We start from the raw sequence: 20,244 nt of genomic DNA, 5'->3' as shown, positions 1-20,244 counted from the left end.
CAGTTCTCAAAACAGCTGGCATGGTGGTTAGCCCTGCCTGTTCCATTGATGGGGAAATGAAGGCAGTTAAGTTGATGAGCTTCTAAAAACCACAAAAGAAGAAAGAACTAAGAGGAACATTTGAGACTACATGATTTCCAGCCATGTAGCATAGTTATTTGATTATACATGCATGAGGCATCAAAGCAAGAGGAAGCCACTGTCCAATGAACTTGGATAAGGCCTTTTGCAGCCACCAAGCTATAGTACCTGAATAAATTGGGGGTGTATCTCTCTCCACCAGAAAGGAATGGAAAATGCAAGTAAAAATTAATAAGCATAGAATATAGAAATAAGAGTCAAGGAAAGCCATGGCAGAGTTTAAGTCACCTTTAATTCCAGGAGAGCCACAAAAGAAAGGGGCCTCCAGAGCTTTTTCACCAAAGGAATGTAAAAATGAAAATGAAAACACACACACACACAAAACAGAACAGGTTTGATCTGAAAACATATTCATTTTACATTTCAGATTTCCAAGGAATTTTTCCTTAAAATTAAAAACTAAAACCAGCCACTAAGCTGCCTGTCCACAGAGGATCACCTAGCCAACCAGCTCCCAGCAGGTATGGAACCTGTGTGCAATCTCTATGCCCCAGCACTAATTAAAATAATCCAGCAGAGAACCTGGATTCTAAAGTAGTTTGGGGAGGCACAACAATCCTGCTGGATGCTGATTGCTCCATGTGTCTCCTCTGTATCATTGTTGCAGCAAAGATGCTCCGATTCCTCTACAAGCATATCCAACACAGATGAGGCAAGAAAAGGCTTACTGCTTCCATTTTTTGTTTTTCCAAAGGGGTTTTAGGCAAATATTCATAACTACTACAGACTTCTTTTTTTGGATGGATGAGACGGGGAGAGAGCTGTGGGAGGATTAAATCAGGTTCTTGTCAACAAGAACTCATATGAAGTCTGAGCAACCCTTGAAGCAGCAAATGGGGTGGGGGGAATTAAGAAGCTAGACTGAAAGTATTTGGGGGGGATTACCACACTGGGTGCAGAAAGTTGTATACATCTGATCCATGCATTTTCCAGATGAATGCAGGAATTATCTTAAAGTTGCCCCCAATCTCTGCTAAGGAAAAGACCCTGTACATGCTCCAAGCTTGGATTCTCTTCCAGCAAAGACTGAATATGGGACCAGCAATATAGCAGAAGCAGCTTCACCTCTCTGTAGAGAAAGGTGGTGCTTATCATAGGAATCTATCTTCCATTCCAAATGACCACATTGTTCTAAAGATGAATTTTGGTTTTAAATTTGTAAAAATGAGGCAACCAAACAGCCGCAGGGGGAAGAAAATACTCCACAATCAAATATTTTGTCCTTATCATTTAGCCAATAACAAATTAAAACAGTGAGCCTCTAATAAAGTAACAATAAAATAAATATCTAGAATATTTCAGATTAGAAATAATAGTTACAAAAAAGCCTCAATGGAATTAACTTACTGATACTGCTACAGAACTGATTCCTTCACAGACAAATGTGCCTCCAAAATCAGTTGCAGCTTCCCTCCTTACTCCCTAGGCTTGGTCAGTTTATCTATCCTTTGGAATACGTCTAGACAACAATACAATACAATACAAAGCACAAAATACACACACACAGTCTGCTAATTCTTTTTTGTGTGTGTACTGCAAATGGTGTAAAATGTTGCCCATCGATACAGGTCCTTGCAACAGTGCAAAAATAATGTCACTGTACTGGAGAGAGAGGGGAGTGGGGACTCTGGTCATTTGGACATCTTAGACTTGGCTGCGGAGCAGATGACATGATGGATTACAGGAAGAGTTCCTTGGGGTTGTCCTAAGGGTTAGCTTTGACTTCTCTCTAGCAATGACAATAAAGTTTCTCAAGTATCTAGCCTTCTCGAACACTGTCCCGAGGTTCTGCCAACGAGCTGTGGATGATCCCAGTAATTGACTCAACACCATCTCCTTCCAGGATCGTGCGATGGTCCCCTTCAACAATATGGACAGATACTTTTCCATCACAGACCTGCACAGGGCACAAAGATATAAAAGAGAACATCACACACACACACTTTTTAAAGTTTCATACACTTTCTGCCTTTCCATTCAGGAGGATAAGAAGGAACTCCTAATGACCCTTTTCACTACTTTCCACATTTTCTTCATCATCTTTAAATCAATCACAGCCAAAGACATGCCAAGCAAGGCCTAAGACCCTTTTCTTTTGGGATAATCATTACATAACCTAGCAAACTAAATATTTAGCTGCTGCTGCTGCTTCGTAGGCCAGAAAAATACTTGCAGAAAATAAAGATGAGGAGTTGCATCAAGCATTTGAGCTCTACATCATGTGCTGTTAAGGAGCACTTCAGTTTTCAGTGAGGGGCAGAGATGTATAGAAGATGGCTGCAAACCATAAAGCAAGCTCGTTTTGTTGGTTTCAATGGGACTTAAAAGCACACATAATTAGATGATGGACCTTTGTTACTTTAAGGGCTGTGGTGGGTGAAAATCCACAAAAAACCTTCCCGTTTCTTCTGTTATTGTTACTAACCTCTGAGAGCTTGTAGTCTTCTCCAAGACCTTCTCCATACTCATTGTGGGCCTTTGCTTTCAGTAGCATCACGTTGCCATGATACTTGCTCTGAGGCACATACTCGTCTCCTGCCTTCAGTTTCTTGTAAAAGGAAGCAGCAGCAAAGGCAAGGGCGTCGTGGCTGAGGTCTCTGTGATTTTGAGTTATCAGATCAACAGACGTGCTTATACGAGCTTCCAGATCTGGTAAGGGTAGAAGAATCTCCAGCAACTGCAAACGGTACAAACAGGAAAGCTTTACTACAAGGTGCAGTTTCTAAAGAGAAAACTGTTGTGAGCAAAGTGTGCTTCTTCCCCCCCCCCAGCTGTGAACAGTGCCAAAGAGCATTACCTTATTGTATTCCATGCCAGCGAACTGCTGAACAAAGGCACACAATGCTTCGGTTTCTGCTTCAGCCTCGTTTCCTGGAGTTAGCTTGGCTCTGTAGCTCTGGTGGGAGAGGACGGAGCACCAGAAAATTCACGTTAAAATAGTCTTAGACACAGAACTGAATTTTAGCAAAGGCACAAGCCCAAACCCCTTTGTGCCAGGCTCGGTGGAGGTGGGTTGGATCTTCCCAGCCCTGCCTGCTTCCACCAGCCTCTTCTTGCTGAGCGACAACAGTGTCACTCAACCAGTGTGGAGCTCCCTTTTCCTCCCACTAATATCCAGTGGGATCTATGCAACTTGTAGACTGCAGAAAGTCCCCACACAGGGCATTCGGGGGGGGGGGGAGAGAAAGGGGCTTGGCATCCAATGGATTCTGAGCTGGTCTCACTGCTATCATGTGATGGCATTGGACCCGATTCAGCTCTCTTCATTGTACCAGCTCTAGACTGGTGCCACAATTTGCCACTGTCAGTGGACCTGACACTCTGTTAAGCCCTGCCAGGTAGCAGCTATCATTTGAAATGTACCCTAAAATAAAATAAAATAATACCTTTATTGTCACTGTGTACAACGAAATTAACCAAGCCTCCCCCCCAAAAAAACCACTCAATCTCATTGCACTCTGTGTGCTTGTCACACAACACACCAACCCCGAAAGTCAGTTGCACTATATTATTTTCCGTTCAGCAGCCTAACAGCCCACGGATAGAAACTGTTTTTTAGCCTGTTGGTACGACTGATTATACTTCTATATCTCCTGCCCGAGGGTAGAAGATTAAAGAGGTGCTGGCCAGGGTGTGAATCATCCCTGAGACTTTTTCTCACTCTCCTAAGGCAACAATCCCTTGTGATGTCATCTAGCGGGCTCAGGGGACAGCCCATGATATCATGTGCTGTGTTCACCACCCTCCGTAAAGACTTTCTGTCCGTGCCTGTCAAGCCAACGTACTACACTGTGATACAATATGAGAGGACACTTTCTATTGTGGACCGGTAGAAGGAGGTCATCAATTGTTGGAAGTGGAGTCTCTGTTGGGCCTTCCTAACCACCTGAGTTATATTGTTTTTCCAAGTGAGGTCTTCACTAAGGTAAACTCCCAGGAATTTAAAGGAAGAGACTCTCTTCACACAACACCCCCCCCCCCCGATATACAACAGGGCTAGTTCCCCTCTCTTCCTCCAAAAGTCCAACACCATCTCCTTTGTCTTGCTAATATTTAGGTGCAAGTTATTCTCTAGGCACCATGTAGATACTTTTTGAACCTCCCCCCTGTACGCTGATTCATCTCCACCTGGGTATAATTTAAGGGGGGGGAGGCAGAAAATGAGCAAAATAACTGCTAATTTTCAGACGAATGGTTTGGGTAGAACTTTCTAATGGGTATATTTTGGCAGAAAATAGGTTTGCCTTCCAAAGAACAATGTGCCAGGCAATGAAGTGACACAAAAAAAACCCTAGGTCAGTTTGGTCTCCAGCTTGCATTACAGAAATTGATTCAACATGAAATGGGATGCAATTCACGTACGGACCATTATGTGCACATGCAACAAAATACATGGTTGCGTGCTATTCCTACATGGAAGTGTAATCTTTTTTCCAAGTGGCTCTTGTAGCTGCATTGGTCTCTTACCTTAGTATGTGCTGCTACATAGGAGTGAGAACCATCAAGCAGGAACAGGCTGTTGGGTAAATGGGAGGGATTCTGCTGAGCTTCAAGCTGACGACACATTTCAAAAGCAACACAGGCACCAAAGGAATATCCAGAAATCCGATAGGGGCCTTCTGGCTGCACTTTTTTTATGCAGTCAATGTAATAGGATGCCAGGCTCTGTATACTGTCCACAGGAGCAGCTAGTAGTGAGAAGGGGTGAAATGAGGAGAAGAATCAGGCTATGGATGATCATGGTCACAATCTTTAGAACGTTGCTCTAAAGAGCCAAAATTCCAAACTGTGGAACTGAAATAAATCAGACAAGTTTCTACAGTTTCAAAATTGTTACTTTTTAAGAATATGGATCATTCTTGTCATGAACAGCAGAGATGGAAGGATGGGGTAAATTCAGTCTGGACTTGTTTATTTCTGAGCCTTTGGCAGTGGATGCTCACTTCTTGTAACATTTTTTCTATGAAGAGCCTTATATACTTGTGCTTATATGTGCATGTATGTTTTTAAGTGAAAGTTAACCTCAGGGTTTTTTTGGGGGGGGGGGAACCTACCCTATATAGTTGTAGAAATCTGAATTCTGTAATTTACTACATGCTAAATGCAAAGCAGACGTCTGGATTCTGCCTACATGGTTGAGGAACAGGCTCATAATCAACCATCATGGCTAATTTCAGCCTCCCCTCTTTCTGGAACCCTTTCTATGTTTTAAAGCAGACTTTGTCAACCTGGCGCCTTCCAGATATTTTGGACTACAAATCCCATCATCCCTAACAATTTGTCCTGCTGGCTGGCTCTGATGGGAGTTGTAGTTAAAACCATCTGGAGGACACCAAGCTGGGGAAGGACTGCTTAAAAATATACCATTTTGACTTGGTGCTCTCCTCCACAAATTAAAGGAATAAGTGTTTTGTCCCAAAGGAATCCTTATTCCAGTGGTAAATTATCACCATATATGTGGGTGGTGCTGTGGGTTAAACCACAGAACCTAGGGCTTGCCAATCAGAAGGTCGGCGGTTCGAATCCCCGCGACGGGGTGAGATCCCGTTGCTCGGTCGCAGCTCCTGCCAACCTAGCAGTTCGAAAGCACATCAAAAGTGCAAGTAGATAAATAGTAACCGCTCCAAGCGGGAAGGTAAACGGTGTTTCCGTGTGCTGCTCTGGTTCGCCAGAAGCGGCTTTGTCATGCTGGCCACATGACCTGGAAACTGTATGCCGGCTCCCTTGGCCAACAGAGCGAGATGAGCACTGCAACCCCAAAGTCGGTCACGACTGGACCTAATGGTCAGGGGTCCCTTTACCTTTTTACCTGTCTTATGGCATGGAGACTTCCCCCTGTACACACACACACATAGACAAAATATGCTTGTATTCAGCAAATTGGAATGTTTGTGAAAGATGTAAATTGATCCCAGCTACATTTGGAAGGATGCCTTCTGGATTAGACAAACAATAAGCATCACAGAACTACCTTTTGTGCACTGAAGTCCATAGCTTGGTATACGAAGTTTAGAGACAAGGTTGTTGAAAACTGAGACAGATCCCTCAATAGGGTGAATGAGGAAGAGAGGTGGCTCCATGCTTTTCACCTCATTCAGTTGCAAGACAGTTGGTCCATCTGGATTAACCAACAGGTTGTTTAAGTCCAATCTGGGTTGCTCAGGTTGACTGCCTTTTGTCTCATGGGATGATGCTAAAAACAAAGCAAGTTACAGAAACAGATTATGAATCGGTTAATGCCACATTCAGTCTCATTGGGAAGGTGTGGGTAAACCCCCCATTACCAGGACCGCCTATATGTTTTCAAATGCAGAATCAATTGTGCAATGAGCTTTTATTTTTTGGAATCAAACCAGTTTCTCAATAAGTTATCTTCAGGGGCAAACAATATGCAATAGTTCTAGACTATATGTTGACTATGTAGAAAAAGAAACAAATACTCATTCTCTGTTGCTTCTGCAATAAAATAAAGGTGCTGTTGCATCTATCTTCCTTGCTCCCAGGTAGCTGGTAACAGTTTTTGGGCTGGTATTGATCGGGCAAACAGCATAAGAGGAAATGGTGAAAGACTCTTTAGGCCCAATCCAATTGGCAGTCCCATTTAGCTGCTTTGGGAGCTCTGAATCAGGGATCACCCAGGTCATGCCAAGGCCATAGCTGTCAACGTCCAGATTTGAAGATAGGGAATCTTATTGTGCTGTCAACTCCCAGATATGAAAGTAAGGGCGCAGAATAAGGGAATTTTCCACCAAAAAAAGGGAAAATTGACAGCACTGACCACGGCTGGCCCTGAAAACCAGAAAACCCTTTCTCTGGGTAGGTGGGGAGCTCCTACCTACATCACCCATTCCCTTAAGTGCCACAAACCCAAAGTAGGGCAGATTTTAACCCACCAGACATACTTACTGTCTGTACTCCCTGGTTTTGAAGAAAATTCTCGTAGTTTGTTAATGGTAAGCAGCCTAACATCCCTCATTGACATGACAATGTCATAGTCCCTCTCCAGGGTTTGCCGCACTTCTACACCCATCAAAGAATCCAGGCCCAGATCAGCCAGGGAGGTGTCAGCATTTAGGCTGCTCACGTCACGAACACCTATGAGAAAGAAATACAAACATTTTTATTGCTGTTCAAGCCCCTTCAAACTGTCAACAATTTTTCACAGATCTCTTTTTCTCGCTGACACAACATTGCTATGTATTTATTTAAATGGGTTTCTAGCCCACTCTAGTGTAAAAACCTTCACCAAGATGATTGCTACATTTTAAAATACAGAAGTAAATAAATGAGCAGTAAAAAAGAAAAGAAAAACCAAAAACAATTTTCAGTACATTAATCATTAAAATAGTAAATAAGATAGTAGTAGCAGATAAAACTGTAACCTAAAATTAACAAAATGATCCTATAAGATAAGAGGTCAACGAAGAGAGGGCCATGCATTTTTCCAGGGAGATGCCACACTGTGTTCTCATGGTATTCAATTTTATATGATTTCCTTCCTTTCATTAACCACATTTGATGCACTATTTCAAACTGTATAATAATGAGATGGTGTTGGACTTTTGGAGGAAGAGAGAGGCGCTAGCCCCGTTTTATACCAGGGGGTGCTGTGTGGAGAGAGTCTCTTCCTTTAAATACCTGGGAGTCGATCTTAGTGAAGACCTAACTTGGAAGGTCAATACAGCCCAGGTGGTTAGGAAGGCCCAACAGAGACTTCATTTCCTTAGGGTCTTGCGAAAGAACAAGGTTGGACAGCAACTGATGATTTCCTTCTATCGGTCCATGATAGAAAGTGTTCTCTCATACTGCATTACGGTGTGGTATGCTGGATTGGCAGCCATGGACAGAGAGTCCCTACGGAGGGTGGTAAAGACAGCGCACGATATTGTGGGCTGTCCACTAGAGGTTATCGCGGGAGACCGTTGCCCCAGAAGAGCGAGGAACATTCTCAGGGATGACTCACACCCTGGCCAGTACCTTTTTAATCTCCTGCCCTCGGGCAGGAGATATAGAAGAATGATAAGCTGCATCAACAGGTTAAAGAACAGTTTCTACCCATGGGCCGTGAGGCTGCTGAATGGAAGACAGCAACATTGCAGCTGATGTTCGGAGTTGGTGGTCGTACGACAGCACACAGAGTGTAACAAGGACTGAGAGATTGGGGGGGGAGGGGGCTCGTTTAATCTCACTGTAAACAAGTGGTACAGTGACAACAACAAAAATAAAAAAATCCTTCCAGTAGCACCTTAGAGACCAACTAAGTTTGTCATAGGTATGAGCTTTTTTGTGCATGCACACTTCCTCAGATACTATTTCTATTTTTATTTCTATTATATCAACACCTTCAGCTAAGTTCCCAAACTCTTCCTCAACATTTTATCGGATATATTTGTTTAAACTTTAAAGCAATGGTAGCTTTACAAACTGGTAGATGCTCTTTGCCCTAAGGAGGCTGAAATATAAATGATGGGGAACACGGTTGAATGTTACAGGAGCTAAATTAAAAAATGTCTGCTAAATTCATCACTCAGTATTCACAGGGCACTCTTGCCTTGTGCATGAGTCGAGTTCCTATGGCTAAGCATGTGACTGCATGGGCATAGACCAGGCATGGCCAAACTTGGCCCTCCAGAGGTTTTGGGACTACAACTCTCATAATCCCTAGCTAACAGGACCAGTGGTCAGGGATGATGAGAATTGTAGTTCCAAAACATCTGTAGGGCCAAGTTTGGCCATGCCTGGCATAGACAGAGGAGCAGGATGTCACCAAAGGAGAAAAGGAAATATGCGGGTTTTTAAATGCTTGCCTTTTAAAACTGGTGGCAAAGGGTAGCCAACATTTATACTCAGAGTAGAGTCACTGAAAATAGTGGACTTAAGTCAGTCATGTCCATTAATTTTAAAGGGACTACACTGAGTATGCCAGATGTTGGATACACAAGTTATTTAAGCAGCAGTATAAAACTAGAAAACTATAAGAAGTATATTTTGCATTCACTACAAGGATGTAAATAGTTGTGTTGCAGATATGAAAGAAGAATATTTCAGAAAATCAAAGTAGGATATAATGAGGCCTTTACTACGTTATCTAAGAAGAAAACAAGCAGATCCAGAAGGTTCTGAGTCATTTAAATGCTGGGAAATTATCTGTGCAATGCAAGAGAAAGTAATAGCTCAAATATATGTCCACATTTCTGGTGTGTTAGGAAAGAATGATAATGATGGTGTTGACAGAGGGAAAGTGAGCGAAGTAGCAATTTTAGAATGAGATCATCAAATGATGATGAGAATAAACAAATGACCATCAGAACATTCGACCAGTGTTTTTCTTAATTTGAAACAATCAACATACATTAAAGGCTATATTCAAAAATAACCTGCGCCTATTGTAAAAAGAATAATTCACACTAATAGTAAGATAATTTGTTATATACACTTTTATAAGAATATAATATGAAAAAGTGAACAATAACATTAGGTCAAAGCAGAGGTAAAGAATCCGCATTTGTTGTATAACACTCCCACACTATATAGCCAGTATTTATGTAAGTGAAATATACAAATGGCTGAGCATTATCTTGAAATTTTATGTTCCAGTGGTTTAGAAACCAGTTTTTGAAGTCTGATGGTCACTTTGGTGAGCAGAACATTCTTTAGTTGCAAAGTTTAAGCCACCCTCTCTTGGCATGACTACAAGGAGAAGACTGGAAGTTCCACTTCTGTTTTAGATTAACTACAGTTACTAATAGATCTGAACTTGAAACTGCAGTCAATATTAACTATGGTTTGTTGAAAACCAGACAGTTTAATAAATAACATTTTGAAGCTGACTGATTTCATCTCCCAACATTTAAATGACTCAGCACCTTTTCATGAAAGCAAAGTTAAGGTTAATGACAGTTGGTCTGAATTTCGTTTAGCATTACGTACAAACGCAGCCAGTGTTGAAAGAGGGTGGGAGGAAGTGGGCAGTATTCTGAATAGTCAGTCAGCTGGAACCAAAAAGATATAAGTCGTGTAGCAGTTACAGAAATGGGGAGACAGCAGGGGAGGAAGAAGGAAGTGTGGTTGTTAGGTTGTGGTAGAGTGGGAGTCGGGTGAGGAGTAATATTGGATGTTATTTTCTGATTAAGATGGTCCGAAACTGGGTTGACTTATGGAACTGGCTGAACCGTCTGGGAGACTCCGAGTCCAGGGGGGGGGGGGCTGAATTAGATATAAGTGTTTAAATGTTATTAGGATAGAAGAGGCAATGTTTGAATTTATGGATATTTTTGGGAATTAATTTTAGGCCAAGGGGTGAAATAGAAGATAGATGGCTGGGAAATTAATTATAGGGTTAGGACTAATTGAGGATTATAGTTAAAGGATAATTGATGTTTATAGATTAGGAATAATTGAGAGAAAATGAAGAAGAAACTGTTAAATAAATGGAAAATGATTTAAGATATAATATGAAAATTGCTCAAGATGGATTAAAAAAATGGACCCAGTGAGGGGGGAATCAAGGAAGTAAAATGAAAGATGGTTGTTATTGTTATGTTTTTCTTTTCTATTTTCTTTTTGGTTTTTTCTTTGTTGCTTTGTTGTATTTTTCTTTATTTTTATAAAATGAATAAATATTATTTGAAAACAAACAAACAAAAATATATAAGACTTTGGACAAGAGAAGCGGGGGGAGGAGGCAGCGGTGGAGGAAGCCTCTTGGGCACCTGGGGCGGCGCACCCAGGGGCGGGGAAAACTGCCCATAGGGGCGGGGCAAGTGGTCCCCATAGGGATGGCCCGCCTGCTGCTGAGGCCCCGCGGCACACCCCGTCCCTATGGGTGCTGCGCGTCCCGTCCCTATGGGCGTCCCTATAGGTGCGTTGGTGATCCACCCAGGGGGGGATTTGTCACCCCGCCCCAGGGATGACACCTGGGGCGGACCGCCCCCCCTTTCTCCGCCAATGGGAAGAGGTCTTTATTTCAAAGAAAGGATTGGAGCATCGTGGAAGAGACAGTTGCATGTAGAGAAAGTAGGGAGGGGGACAGAGGAGGGTTGTAAATGCTTCCCCATAATAACCCACTGTTTCATGTAAGCCGTGCACAATGTGACAAGAATAGTTTGTGAATACCGGAGGCGTCAGCTTCTTAAGGGGACTGAGGGGGCCCGTATGCAGTGTACACAATGCCAGGGAGCAGAGCCGAACTCACAACAAATACTTGGAGGTGGGGCCGAAACTGCCTCGGCCCCTAGGAGTTGGCACGTCTGGTGAATACACAGGAGATGTAACAAATGTAGATGTCTAAAATGTAAGGGCTAGGGTGTGAATGAAATCAGCCTGGAGAAAAATGAAGAAACCACATTGCAAATTACTTGCAATCTACTTTGAGGCATCATGTTTATGGTGGATAAATGATTGGATATTGTTGGAAAATACCAGAGTGTTAAATCTGGAAGGACATGGTATATAATTTGGGTAGCATGCCTGTGTACGGTATGGGAAGGCAAATATTTATAAAACTTTTAGAAACCATGTGATTAGAAAAATAAAAATAAACAGAGTATGGGAAAAGTACACAAATCTATTAGAATGTGAATATCCTCAATTGAAGCCACTGAAAGGAAAAGAACAAATATGGATAAACAATGGTTAACATATAAAGAAATCCTAGATCCTACAGGACAGGAACAAAGGTTGAAAAATCCTGAGGAATTAATAAATTTATTAATAGATTGGTTGCAACTGTTTAAAAGAGATTTTTAAAAATCAGATTTGCAGAAAAATAATAATCCTAGTTTACAAGGGGTTCATTAGATACAAAAGGTAAAAGTATTATGAAAAATGTACAAACTGTTGCTAAAGTGGTAAACAAAAGAGGAATTTGTGAAATCAAGTATGATTAAGTGGGCACAGGATGTGGGGTCATAATATTAATTATGAGCTCTAGGCGCACGTGCATGCACAGAAGCGTTTTTTTGTGCCATGCACGTGCGCAGAAGCGGCACCTCCGGTTGCGGAAACTTCGGGATACGGCCGGACCTCTGGAACGGATCCCATCCACAACCGGAGGTACCACTGTAATTTACAATGAATTTTAAAAAGATATTCAAAACAACCTTTCCCCAAAAGACTGAGACATTCTTCTTGGGAATGGTAAGGACAGAAGCCCCCCTCCCCCCCCCCAAAAAAGAGAAATTATTATTATATGCCACCACTGCGGCTAGAATCTTATTTGCACAAAGATGGAGAACGAGTACAGTACCCACTAAGGAAGAGTGGCAGTTTAACATGCTTGAATATGCTGACTTGGCAGGTGATATGATTGCTCTTACACATGTGACCAGCAACAGAATACTGCTGGGGGGAGCAGGCACTCTGTTCCAGCACACCTCCCTGTTTTCCACAATTCCTCTCCTACGATCAGTCAGTATCCCTTGGCCACTTTGTCCTCATTAGGTTACACGTTAGAAGCCCTCCTCTTCCCCTGCAAATATTTCTTGTACTTCTGCAAACCTTGGGGTTCCCCAAGCCTGCTGACGCCACCCTCTTGCGCATGGATGAGGTCACATAAACAGTGGCACTGGCAGCCTTAACACTGGAAACTGAACTGGAAACTACTCCTTTTTTTCACATGCAAGTTTCTGCTCAGCGTTTCCATATTCTGGTCCCCAGTCTATAATTGTCTCACTTATGCTCTCCCGAGTCTGTGCCTTGCCCCACTTTTGTTCTCTGTTACGTTCTCTCTCTCTTCCAAGTTTCAAAAGTGAGGGAGGTGGCAGGTTCACACCTTCAAAACCCACTCCTGTGCAAACCTCTGGCCATATTTCCTCCCACATCTAATCCTCCTTGCATCCACTTGCAATGCACTGTGTTCCCCCTACTAAAGCCTACACATGGCGCAACTTTTCAAGAGCAACCCAGTTCTGGGAAATCATCCCCAGGGAACAATAGGACTGATTGTCTTCTAGTATGATAAAGCATAGCAGGCAATAATCAGGCCAGGAGAGATGATGCAGTGCGAGTAGCACAATACAATCCTGAAGTAACAGCAATGGATTGTGTGAGAAACAGTGGATATAAACAAAGCACAGGCGTCATAAAGAGGGCAGTTTTAAATCTGCAGAAGTTAATCAGATTTCAAAATGGTTCTCTCTTTGGCTGGTACTCTTGCAACTATTTCAGCAGCTCTGAGGGGAAGAAAAGGCCTTAACTGATGCTTCTGCTGTTTTGGTGTGCCCTCTCTTTGTCTCTCTCTCACGATTCCTGTATATCTACACAAAGGGTGTGCCTTTATAAAACTGTGGGCGTGAACCTAGAGTTGGCATATTCCAGAAAGTGAAAATCCAGACACAAAAGTCGTTCAGCTTTTTTGACAAAGTTGTTGAATTCTCCACACAAAAATTTTTGATAGTTCCTACATGGGTTGCCACACACCCATGTTTTCCTGGACATTTTTGTGATTTTCTGTAATTTCCGACAGACAAATACAGGGTATGTCAGGGAAAACACGGACATATGGCAGCCCTACCACGAACTATAATAAAATACTGTAAAAATCTTCTCAGCTACACAGTGTAGCAAATTTCCTGGGCAGATTCATTACAAGCACCATAGCTAGCTCAGGCTGTTAATTCATTTCACATCAGGATAGTTGTTTTATGCTAACCACTGGAGATTTTCAACGAAGACAACATCACCGAACTGCCACAATTATCCAGAGTGATATTTACCGAGAATGTGAGCAACAGCATCCACGAGGTCTTTCTGGCTGGCCCCATCACTTTTTGCCAACACTTTTTCTGCCAGGACGAAACTGGACATGACAGGCTGAGGCTGGTTGAGGAAGTGATCCAGAACTTCCAAGCATGAGCTGAGCCTCTGTGGCAGAGTCCCTCCAACCACAGTATCGTTGGTGCCCATTGTCTCCAATACGACACCCACATCACCAATAGCGCCCCACTGTACTGCCAGGGCTGGAAAAGAAGAGATAATGCATGGTGGTTTTTATAGAGCATTTGACAAGACGAAATAGGGCAAGCAGACAGAACAGATTTGGTGGTGCACAAAAGGCACCAGGCAGCATATGCTTAGTTCTGTGAAAATCTTTTTTTTTGCCTTTTACTTTCAAGAAGAGATTCCTCGGGGTTGGAGGGACTGTGCTGTTACCTGGAAGCCCATCATGCCGTCGCTGTTCACAGATGCGTTCCATGGTGGAGTTGGCAAAACCATAATTGCTCTGCCCGGCATTTCCTCTTCCACAGCTTACCGAAGAGAAAACGACAAACTGGTCCAGCTCTGGGCACTTTTGACGGGTTACTCTAGGGGGGGAGGAAGATGATTTGTTACTCATTTTTACGAAGATTCATCTCTCCCTCATCTTAAGTATCATCAAGCAGAACAGTTGTTCATATTCAGTCTTCACGTGCTACTTACTGGTCCAGGTTAAGTGTCCCTGAATATTTGGGTTTGTTGACTTCCTGGAAAAGTTCTGGTGTCTGATTTTCCAGCATAGCATCTTTCAAGACCTATAGGAAACCAGGAATTAGTGTTTTTCTCATCTGTCCCCCCCACTCCATCAAGTCAAGATACAAATCATGCTTTCCTTTTCAAAACAAATATGGAAACAGAATAGCAAATTCTGGACAAAGAGCCAACCTGGATGTATTGTTGTAAATTTAAATTGCATGTCTAAAAATGCAAATGGTAGCCATTGCAGAGGGAGGGGAATGATAATTAGTAGTTCTGCAGCTAGGAATGGTATGGTTAAACTCTCACTCAGTATTTGCCCTCCAGTGTGTGCTCTTTATATATTTTTTTAAACAATACAAGCGTACATTTAAAGTCAAGTCTAGTTTGGTCCAAAGAAATCTAGCTAAGATACTTTTGAAATATAAATTAGTAATTCTTCCTGATGAGGGTCAGATAAGCTCTCCTCATGCATTGCTTCTTTTACAACATTGACAACTAATAGAATATATAATAAAACATGCCCCCCGCCCCCGGAATTTACTAGGGAACCTAACCCCTGCCCTTCAAATTTTTCTGCTGACTACAAAATGTATGTTAACATTTCATTTGGTGGTTGCTGCTTCTCCTGTATCATAAACATAACCCCAACACCTCGGCATGACTTTTCTCTTTTTAATGGGGTGATAGTTTCCTGCCTTCAAAACCAGCCTTCCCCATACTGGTGCCCTTCAGATGTTTTAGACTATAACCGCCCTAACCACAGGCTATGCTGGCTGGGCTTAATGGGAGCTGGAGTCCAATGATATGTGGAGACCACCAGGAAGTTTGTTCTGGAGTCTAGACCTTTCCAGAACATACTGCAGAATTGTTGCCCGTTAACATGGCTCAACCAACGCAAACAGCAGATTAGAAACTATCACAGCCATGTCAATCTTGAGCACCGGCCACTCACCATAGCCAAGTTGAAGATGCCCCCAACTGGTCCAAGCTGAGAAGCTTCTTGTATTAAGTGTTGTGCCCCTTCAAGAGTCCCGACATCACTGGTTGACACGAGAACTTGGACACCCAGCTGTTTCCATTCTTGGACACGCTTAGCCTGATAACCTACAAATCGTGAAAATCTAGAAATGAGAATCACTGGGCACTGGGTATACTTCTCATTGCAATTATTCTTATCAGAAGTCTTGCACTGCTTCAGTTTCTGGTCAGTATTTTCCCCTTCTTTCTTAATAATGGGATTAATCGTTGCCTTTTGTTTAAAGATGAACAAGTGCCTTTGCTCCTACCTATGTAGACATATTGTGAATTTCTTATGCTAAACCAGGCATCCCCAAACTGCGGCCCTCCAGATGTTTTGGCCTACAACTCCCATGATCCCCAGCTAACAGGACCAGTGGTCAGGGATGATGGGAATTGTAGTCCAAAACATCTGGAGGGCCGAAGTTTGGGGATGCCTGTGCTAAACCTAGATGCTTCATAACTCCATTTCAGGATCTCTCCCCCACCTCAACCCACATAATTTCCCCTCCTTTTTTTATAAAAAAAGTCTGCAACCATTGTTCTTTAACATCATGAACTGACCCAATTTCTTGACTACTGCTCGCAAACTCAAACCTTTCCTTTCAAATGCTTTTCAGTATCAACTCACCAGTTCGGATGCCGGAACGAGATGTTAGCACAAGCTTCTTTGCTCCTCTTTCAATCAGCCACTGAGCCAACTCCAGCCCAAATCCCCCTAGGCCTCCTGTGATAATGTACGTCTTATTTGGTGGGCAAGAAGTCCTGGATATTGCAGAGAGCTGGGTTTGCTTAGCTTCCTTTGTGGAACATTTCTCGTCTTCGTGGACCTGCAAATGATAGCACAGACAGTTCATCAAAAACAATAATCTACAGAAAAAACTGAAGCATGCTCTTTTGTTTTTATAGCCTTGGTTTATGCTCTGCTGGCAAAGGATATCCCACGCAAGAAGCAAATGATAAATAAAGTGGAAGCAGGTGCTAAATGGTTTAGCTAGACATGTAATCACTTTGGGGCCAAGCAGAAGTTGGGAAAAAGCAAGGGCTGAATAGCTCTGTCTAGTGAAAAGCATAGACATCCTCAGATTTCTGTCCCCTCCCCATATCATGTTAAGTTTCAGCAGTGGTTTTTTTTTCCTGGGAGGACGCAGGGGTACGCATACCCCTAAACATTTTGTGAATCTAAGTTTGGCCTCATTGAGGGGGCAGTATTTCAATATGAGTAGGAAAATGAGAGTACCCCTAAACATTTTTTTTAGGAAAAAAACCCCCACTGAGTTTCAGTGAGAACAACAATCCCTCTTCAAAGTCTTGGAGTTAGAACTGCTCACACATTCCCCACAGTGGGTCCTAGACTGATTCCCATATATTGTCAGTAAAGGTGTCAACAGATGCATCTCCAGCTAAATCAGAATAAACTTAATCCACACTTCTGAGGTGCCCTGTTAGAGAGGTTCAAACAGCCCACTAGTTAATGACCTTCTACTGGCAGGAAAAAAAGATTCTTCATTTAAACAGGCCTTTGGCCTTCTGAGCCAATTTGTTCTCAACTGCTGTGTTTTAATCTGCTTTTAAATTTCATATACATGTCTTTTTAAAAATCTTATTTCTCTCTGGAGTTTTAACACAAACTTTTGTTATCTGGTTTGGTTTTCTCTGTGGATTTTAAAAAATTGTTAGCTGCCTCCAGAAGCAGTGGAAAAAGTGGGGTTTAAATGTAGCAAATAAAAAATACTAGTTGTTTAAAAACCTGTGAAAAAAGGCCTTCATTATACACCTTTAGGCGCCAGGCAGAAACATTCCCTCTTTAACCAGGCCTTTGGCTGATTAACATGCAATGCCCTTTTAAAATATGCTGGGGAGGAGGGGTGTGTGTGTTATTGGGTTGTTGTTGTTGTTGTTATGTATTTTGTGTTTTTATATTTTGATTTTATGTTGTACCTGCCCTGAGACCTGCGGATATAGGGTAGTTTACAAATTTAATAAAAAATAATAATAAATAGTGTTAACGCCACCTCCCAGTGACTTTCCCTCTCTCACTCCTAGGCCTTACTATCACCACCCATAGCTGATTAGCGCAGTTTGCACACACTTGGGTCACAAATGCAGTTCTAAAGATCTACCAGCCATACCTTGATCACAACTTTTCCAATGTGTTTTCCTTGTGCCATGTATCTGAAGGCAGCTTCTACCTCTTCTCTGTTGAAGGCAGTGGTCCGTAGAGGTTTCACCACACCGTCTCTTATGCCCTTTGTCAGCAAGTTGGACACTATTTCCCAGTCTTGGTTTCCCTCTTCAAAAATGGCATCTAAAAGGATCCCATGGAAAGCCACGTTCTTCAAGAAAAGGGCCATCCCTACGGGGAGCAACACAGGTTTATGGGCTTTACACTCTACTATGGTCTTCACAACCAGCAAATTCCCTTTGAATATTAAAAGCAATTCACATACCAGTGGCACAGACAGAAACAGAAGCCTTTGAAAGGAAACTGCTATTTTTGGGAGTAATAGCTACTGGATTACAATGAGCAAGGCTTAAGAGAGGCCAGTTCCACAGAAACACCGCCCACACAAATTCATTGCAAAATGTATTAGAGACAAGCATCATGTTATCATGATACTAGGAACATAAAATTCTGAGTGAAATCTTACCAAGTGGTGTGTTGTTGGACAGGTCATATTTGCCTATTTCCAAGAAGCGTCCATGTTGAGCAAGGCAACGCAGACTGGCCTGGAGCTTCTCTTCTGACAAGGAGTTCAAAACCAAGTCTACACCTGCCAAATAGGGACAATATAACAACCCAGCATCGCAACAATCCTGCCTTCCTACTAAGTAATCTGCATTTATGGACACACACCCAACTTCTAATTAAATCTTAAGCCCTGGAAAAGGCTTTATTACCTCTACCATTGGTGGTTTTCAGGACATGTTTCTCGAATGAGGTATTTCTAGAGCTGGCAAAGCTATTCGCATCAAGTTGTGGGAATCTTTTTTGGAGATATTCACGTTTCTCTTTAGAGCCTGAAATCAGACAAGAAGCATTTTGTTTTTGTAAGCAACTTTCTTCTGTAGAGGCTAACACTCAAGAGGAATAGAGCTGATTGTTTCATGCTTCCTGAAGGGATTCAGGAATTCACTGCCCCCCCCCCCCACAAAAAAAAAATAACTAGGAAAAGTCTTCTTCTTAATCACTCCCTCCATGTTTATCTCTGTGGCATAAAAGATAGGCATACTTGAGATGCATACACTCTTAAAACATTGCTTAAAAAAAAACTACTACCTCTGAAGATGAATGCCTCGTTCCAATTGAATGTGTGATCAGTAAAGGCACATAACAACGACAATAAGGCCCAGGGTGACTAGAAAAAGAGTCTCTCTACTTACCCACAGTAGTAAAGACGCGGCAGCCCATGCTGAGGGCAATAGCAATGGCTGCCTGGCCCACACCACCTGAGCCAGAATGAATGAGCACCGTCTCGCCCTTCTTCATGCCACCCCGGACCACCAAGGAATAGTAAGCAGTAGCATATACCACAGGAACAGAGGCTGCCTCCTCTAGAGTCCTGAAGAAAAGGAAAGAGGCCTTTCTTAGGTATCAACATTTATTTTCTGAGCCAGTTATCATCTCTTGCAACTCTTTTTACAGAGGGGAAGAGGGAGGGTGAACACGCAAGATCCTAGGGAATAAATGGGGAAGCTGCACACTATTTTGCATCATCCTTGACCACTGGGTTATGCTGGCTGGGACTAATGGGAGTTGGAGTCTAATAGCATCTCTGTCATAGAGGACTAGCCAATGAATTAAAAACAGTTATACTACTAAAAAAAACCAACCGCCACAAGATAGTTCTGTTGCTAACAATGCATTATTTACATTAAATCCCAATTTGCTTTTAAAAGGTCTTCAGATCAGGCAGAGTGTATGTAACCTAGCCCCCACATGAAAGAAAATGTAAACTAGCCTACCAGTTTTGTGGAACCTCCCAAAGAAACCTCTTGTCAGCGTCGACCACTGTAGCCAGGCCTTTAGCTGGTAGCAATCCCATCACTTTTTTCCCTGCAGGGTCACATCCTGAGAATTCCATTCCCAACATGCATTGCTGCAGTGTCCAGTTTCCTGAAAAAGAATGGAATGATCCCCATGAAGCTGCTCCAGTAAAGTGTAACGCGTGGAAAAAAGGTAATGCCTGATGTCTAAAAGTTTGGAACGTGGCAGCGACCAGATGCTTTTAACACCTTTTCCCCTCCCCTCTCCAAATCAGTAACCAATGATGTTACATTTCTTGATTTGCTCTCGAAAGCAAGAATAAGAACTTACTATGATCATGCTAATACAGTATCAATAAGCTCTGCAAAAATATATATTGCTCAAGGTGTTGCATTAAATTAATTATACTAAGTGAGGCAAGAGAGTTAATCCAGTGCTATGAATGACGAAAGCACAATTGAAGTGAGGAAAGGCCATTTGGCCCAGGGCACAGGAGTTCAATGTGCATATGCAAATCAGTCTCAGGAGATGTTTGCCATGTGACCCTGCCGTAAGTTAGGTCATCGGACCATTTAGCCCTGTACTGACTATAACTGGGAATGCTCTTTGTCTTAGGCAGGGGATTTTGCTAACAACCGCTACCT

At 42.5% G+C, this 20,244-nt stretch overlaps 1 protein-coding gene across 1 annotated transcript in view; it reads right to left on the bottom strand.

Annotated features, from left to right (window-relative positions):
- Nucleotides 1-354: 354 nt before the first annotated feature.
- Nucleotides 355-20,244, bottom strand: part of FASN (fatty acid synthase) — a 66,315-nt gene continuing 46,425 nt past the window's right edge. The window contains exons 28-43 of the mRNA XM_035104295.2: nt 19,579-19,729; nt 18,997-19,175; nt 18,514-18,633; nt 18,264-18,386; nt 17,745-17,968; nt 16,244-16,442; nt 15,548-15,699; nt 14,560-14,651; nt 14,293-14,444; nt 13,857-14,099; nt 7,048-7,236; nt 6,113-6,334; nt 4,609-4,829; nt 2,939-3,037; nt 2,567-2,818; nt 355-2,038 (exon numbers count right to left, since the gene is read on the bottom strand). Of these exons, the coding sequence (XP_034960186.2) occupies nt 1,901-2,038; nt 2,567-2,818; nt 2,939-3,037; nt 4,609-4,829; nt 6,113-6,334; nt 7,048-7,236; nt 13,857-14,099; nt 14,293-14,444; nt 14,560-14,651; nt 15,548-15,699; nt 16,244-16,442; nt 17,745-17,968; nt 18,264-18,386; nt 18,514-18,633; nt 18,997-19,175; nt 19,579-19,729 (2,756 nt within the window). The 3' untranslated portion in view covers nt 355-1,900. The remainder of the gene's footprint in view (nt 2,039-2,566; nt 2,819-2,938; nt 3,038-4,608; nt 4,830-6,112; nt 6,335-7,047; nt 7,237-13,856; nt 14,100-14,292; nt 14,445-14,559; nt 14,652-15,547; nt 15,700-16,243; nt 16,443-17,744; nt 17,969-18,263; nt 18,387-18,513; nt 18,634-18,996; nt 19,176-19,578; nt 19,730-20,244) is intronic.

The sequence above is a fragment of the Zootoca vivipara genome, chromosome 2 (assembly GCF_963506605.1).
Source record: "Zootoca vivipara chromosome 2, rZooViv1.1, whole genome shotgun sequence".
Classification (NCBI taxonomy): domain Eukaryota; kingdom Metazoa; phylum Chordata; class Lepidosauria; order Squamata; family Lacertidae; genus Zootoca; species Zootoca vivipara.
The sequence above is the reverse complement of the archived record's forward strand: the minus strand, read 5'-3'. Positions and strand labels throughout refer to the sequence as shown.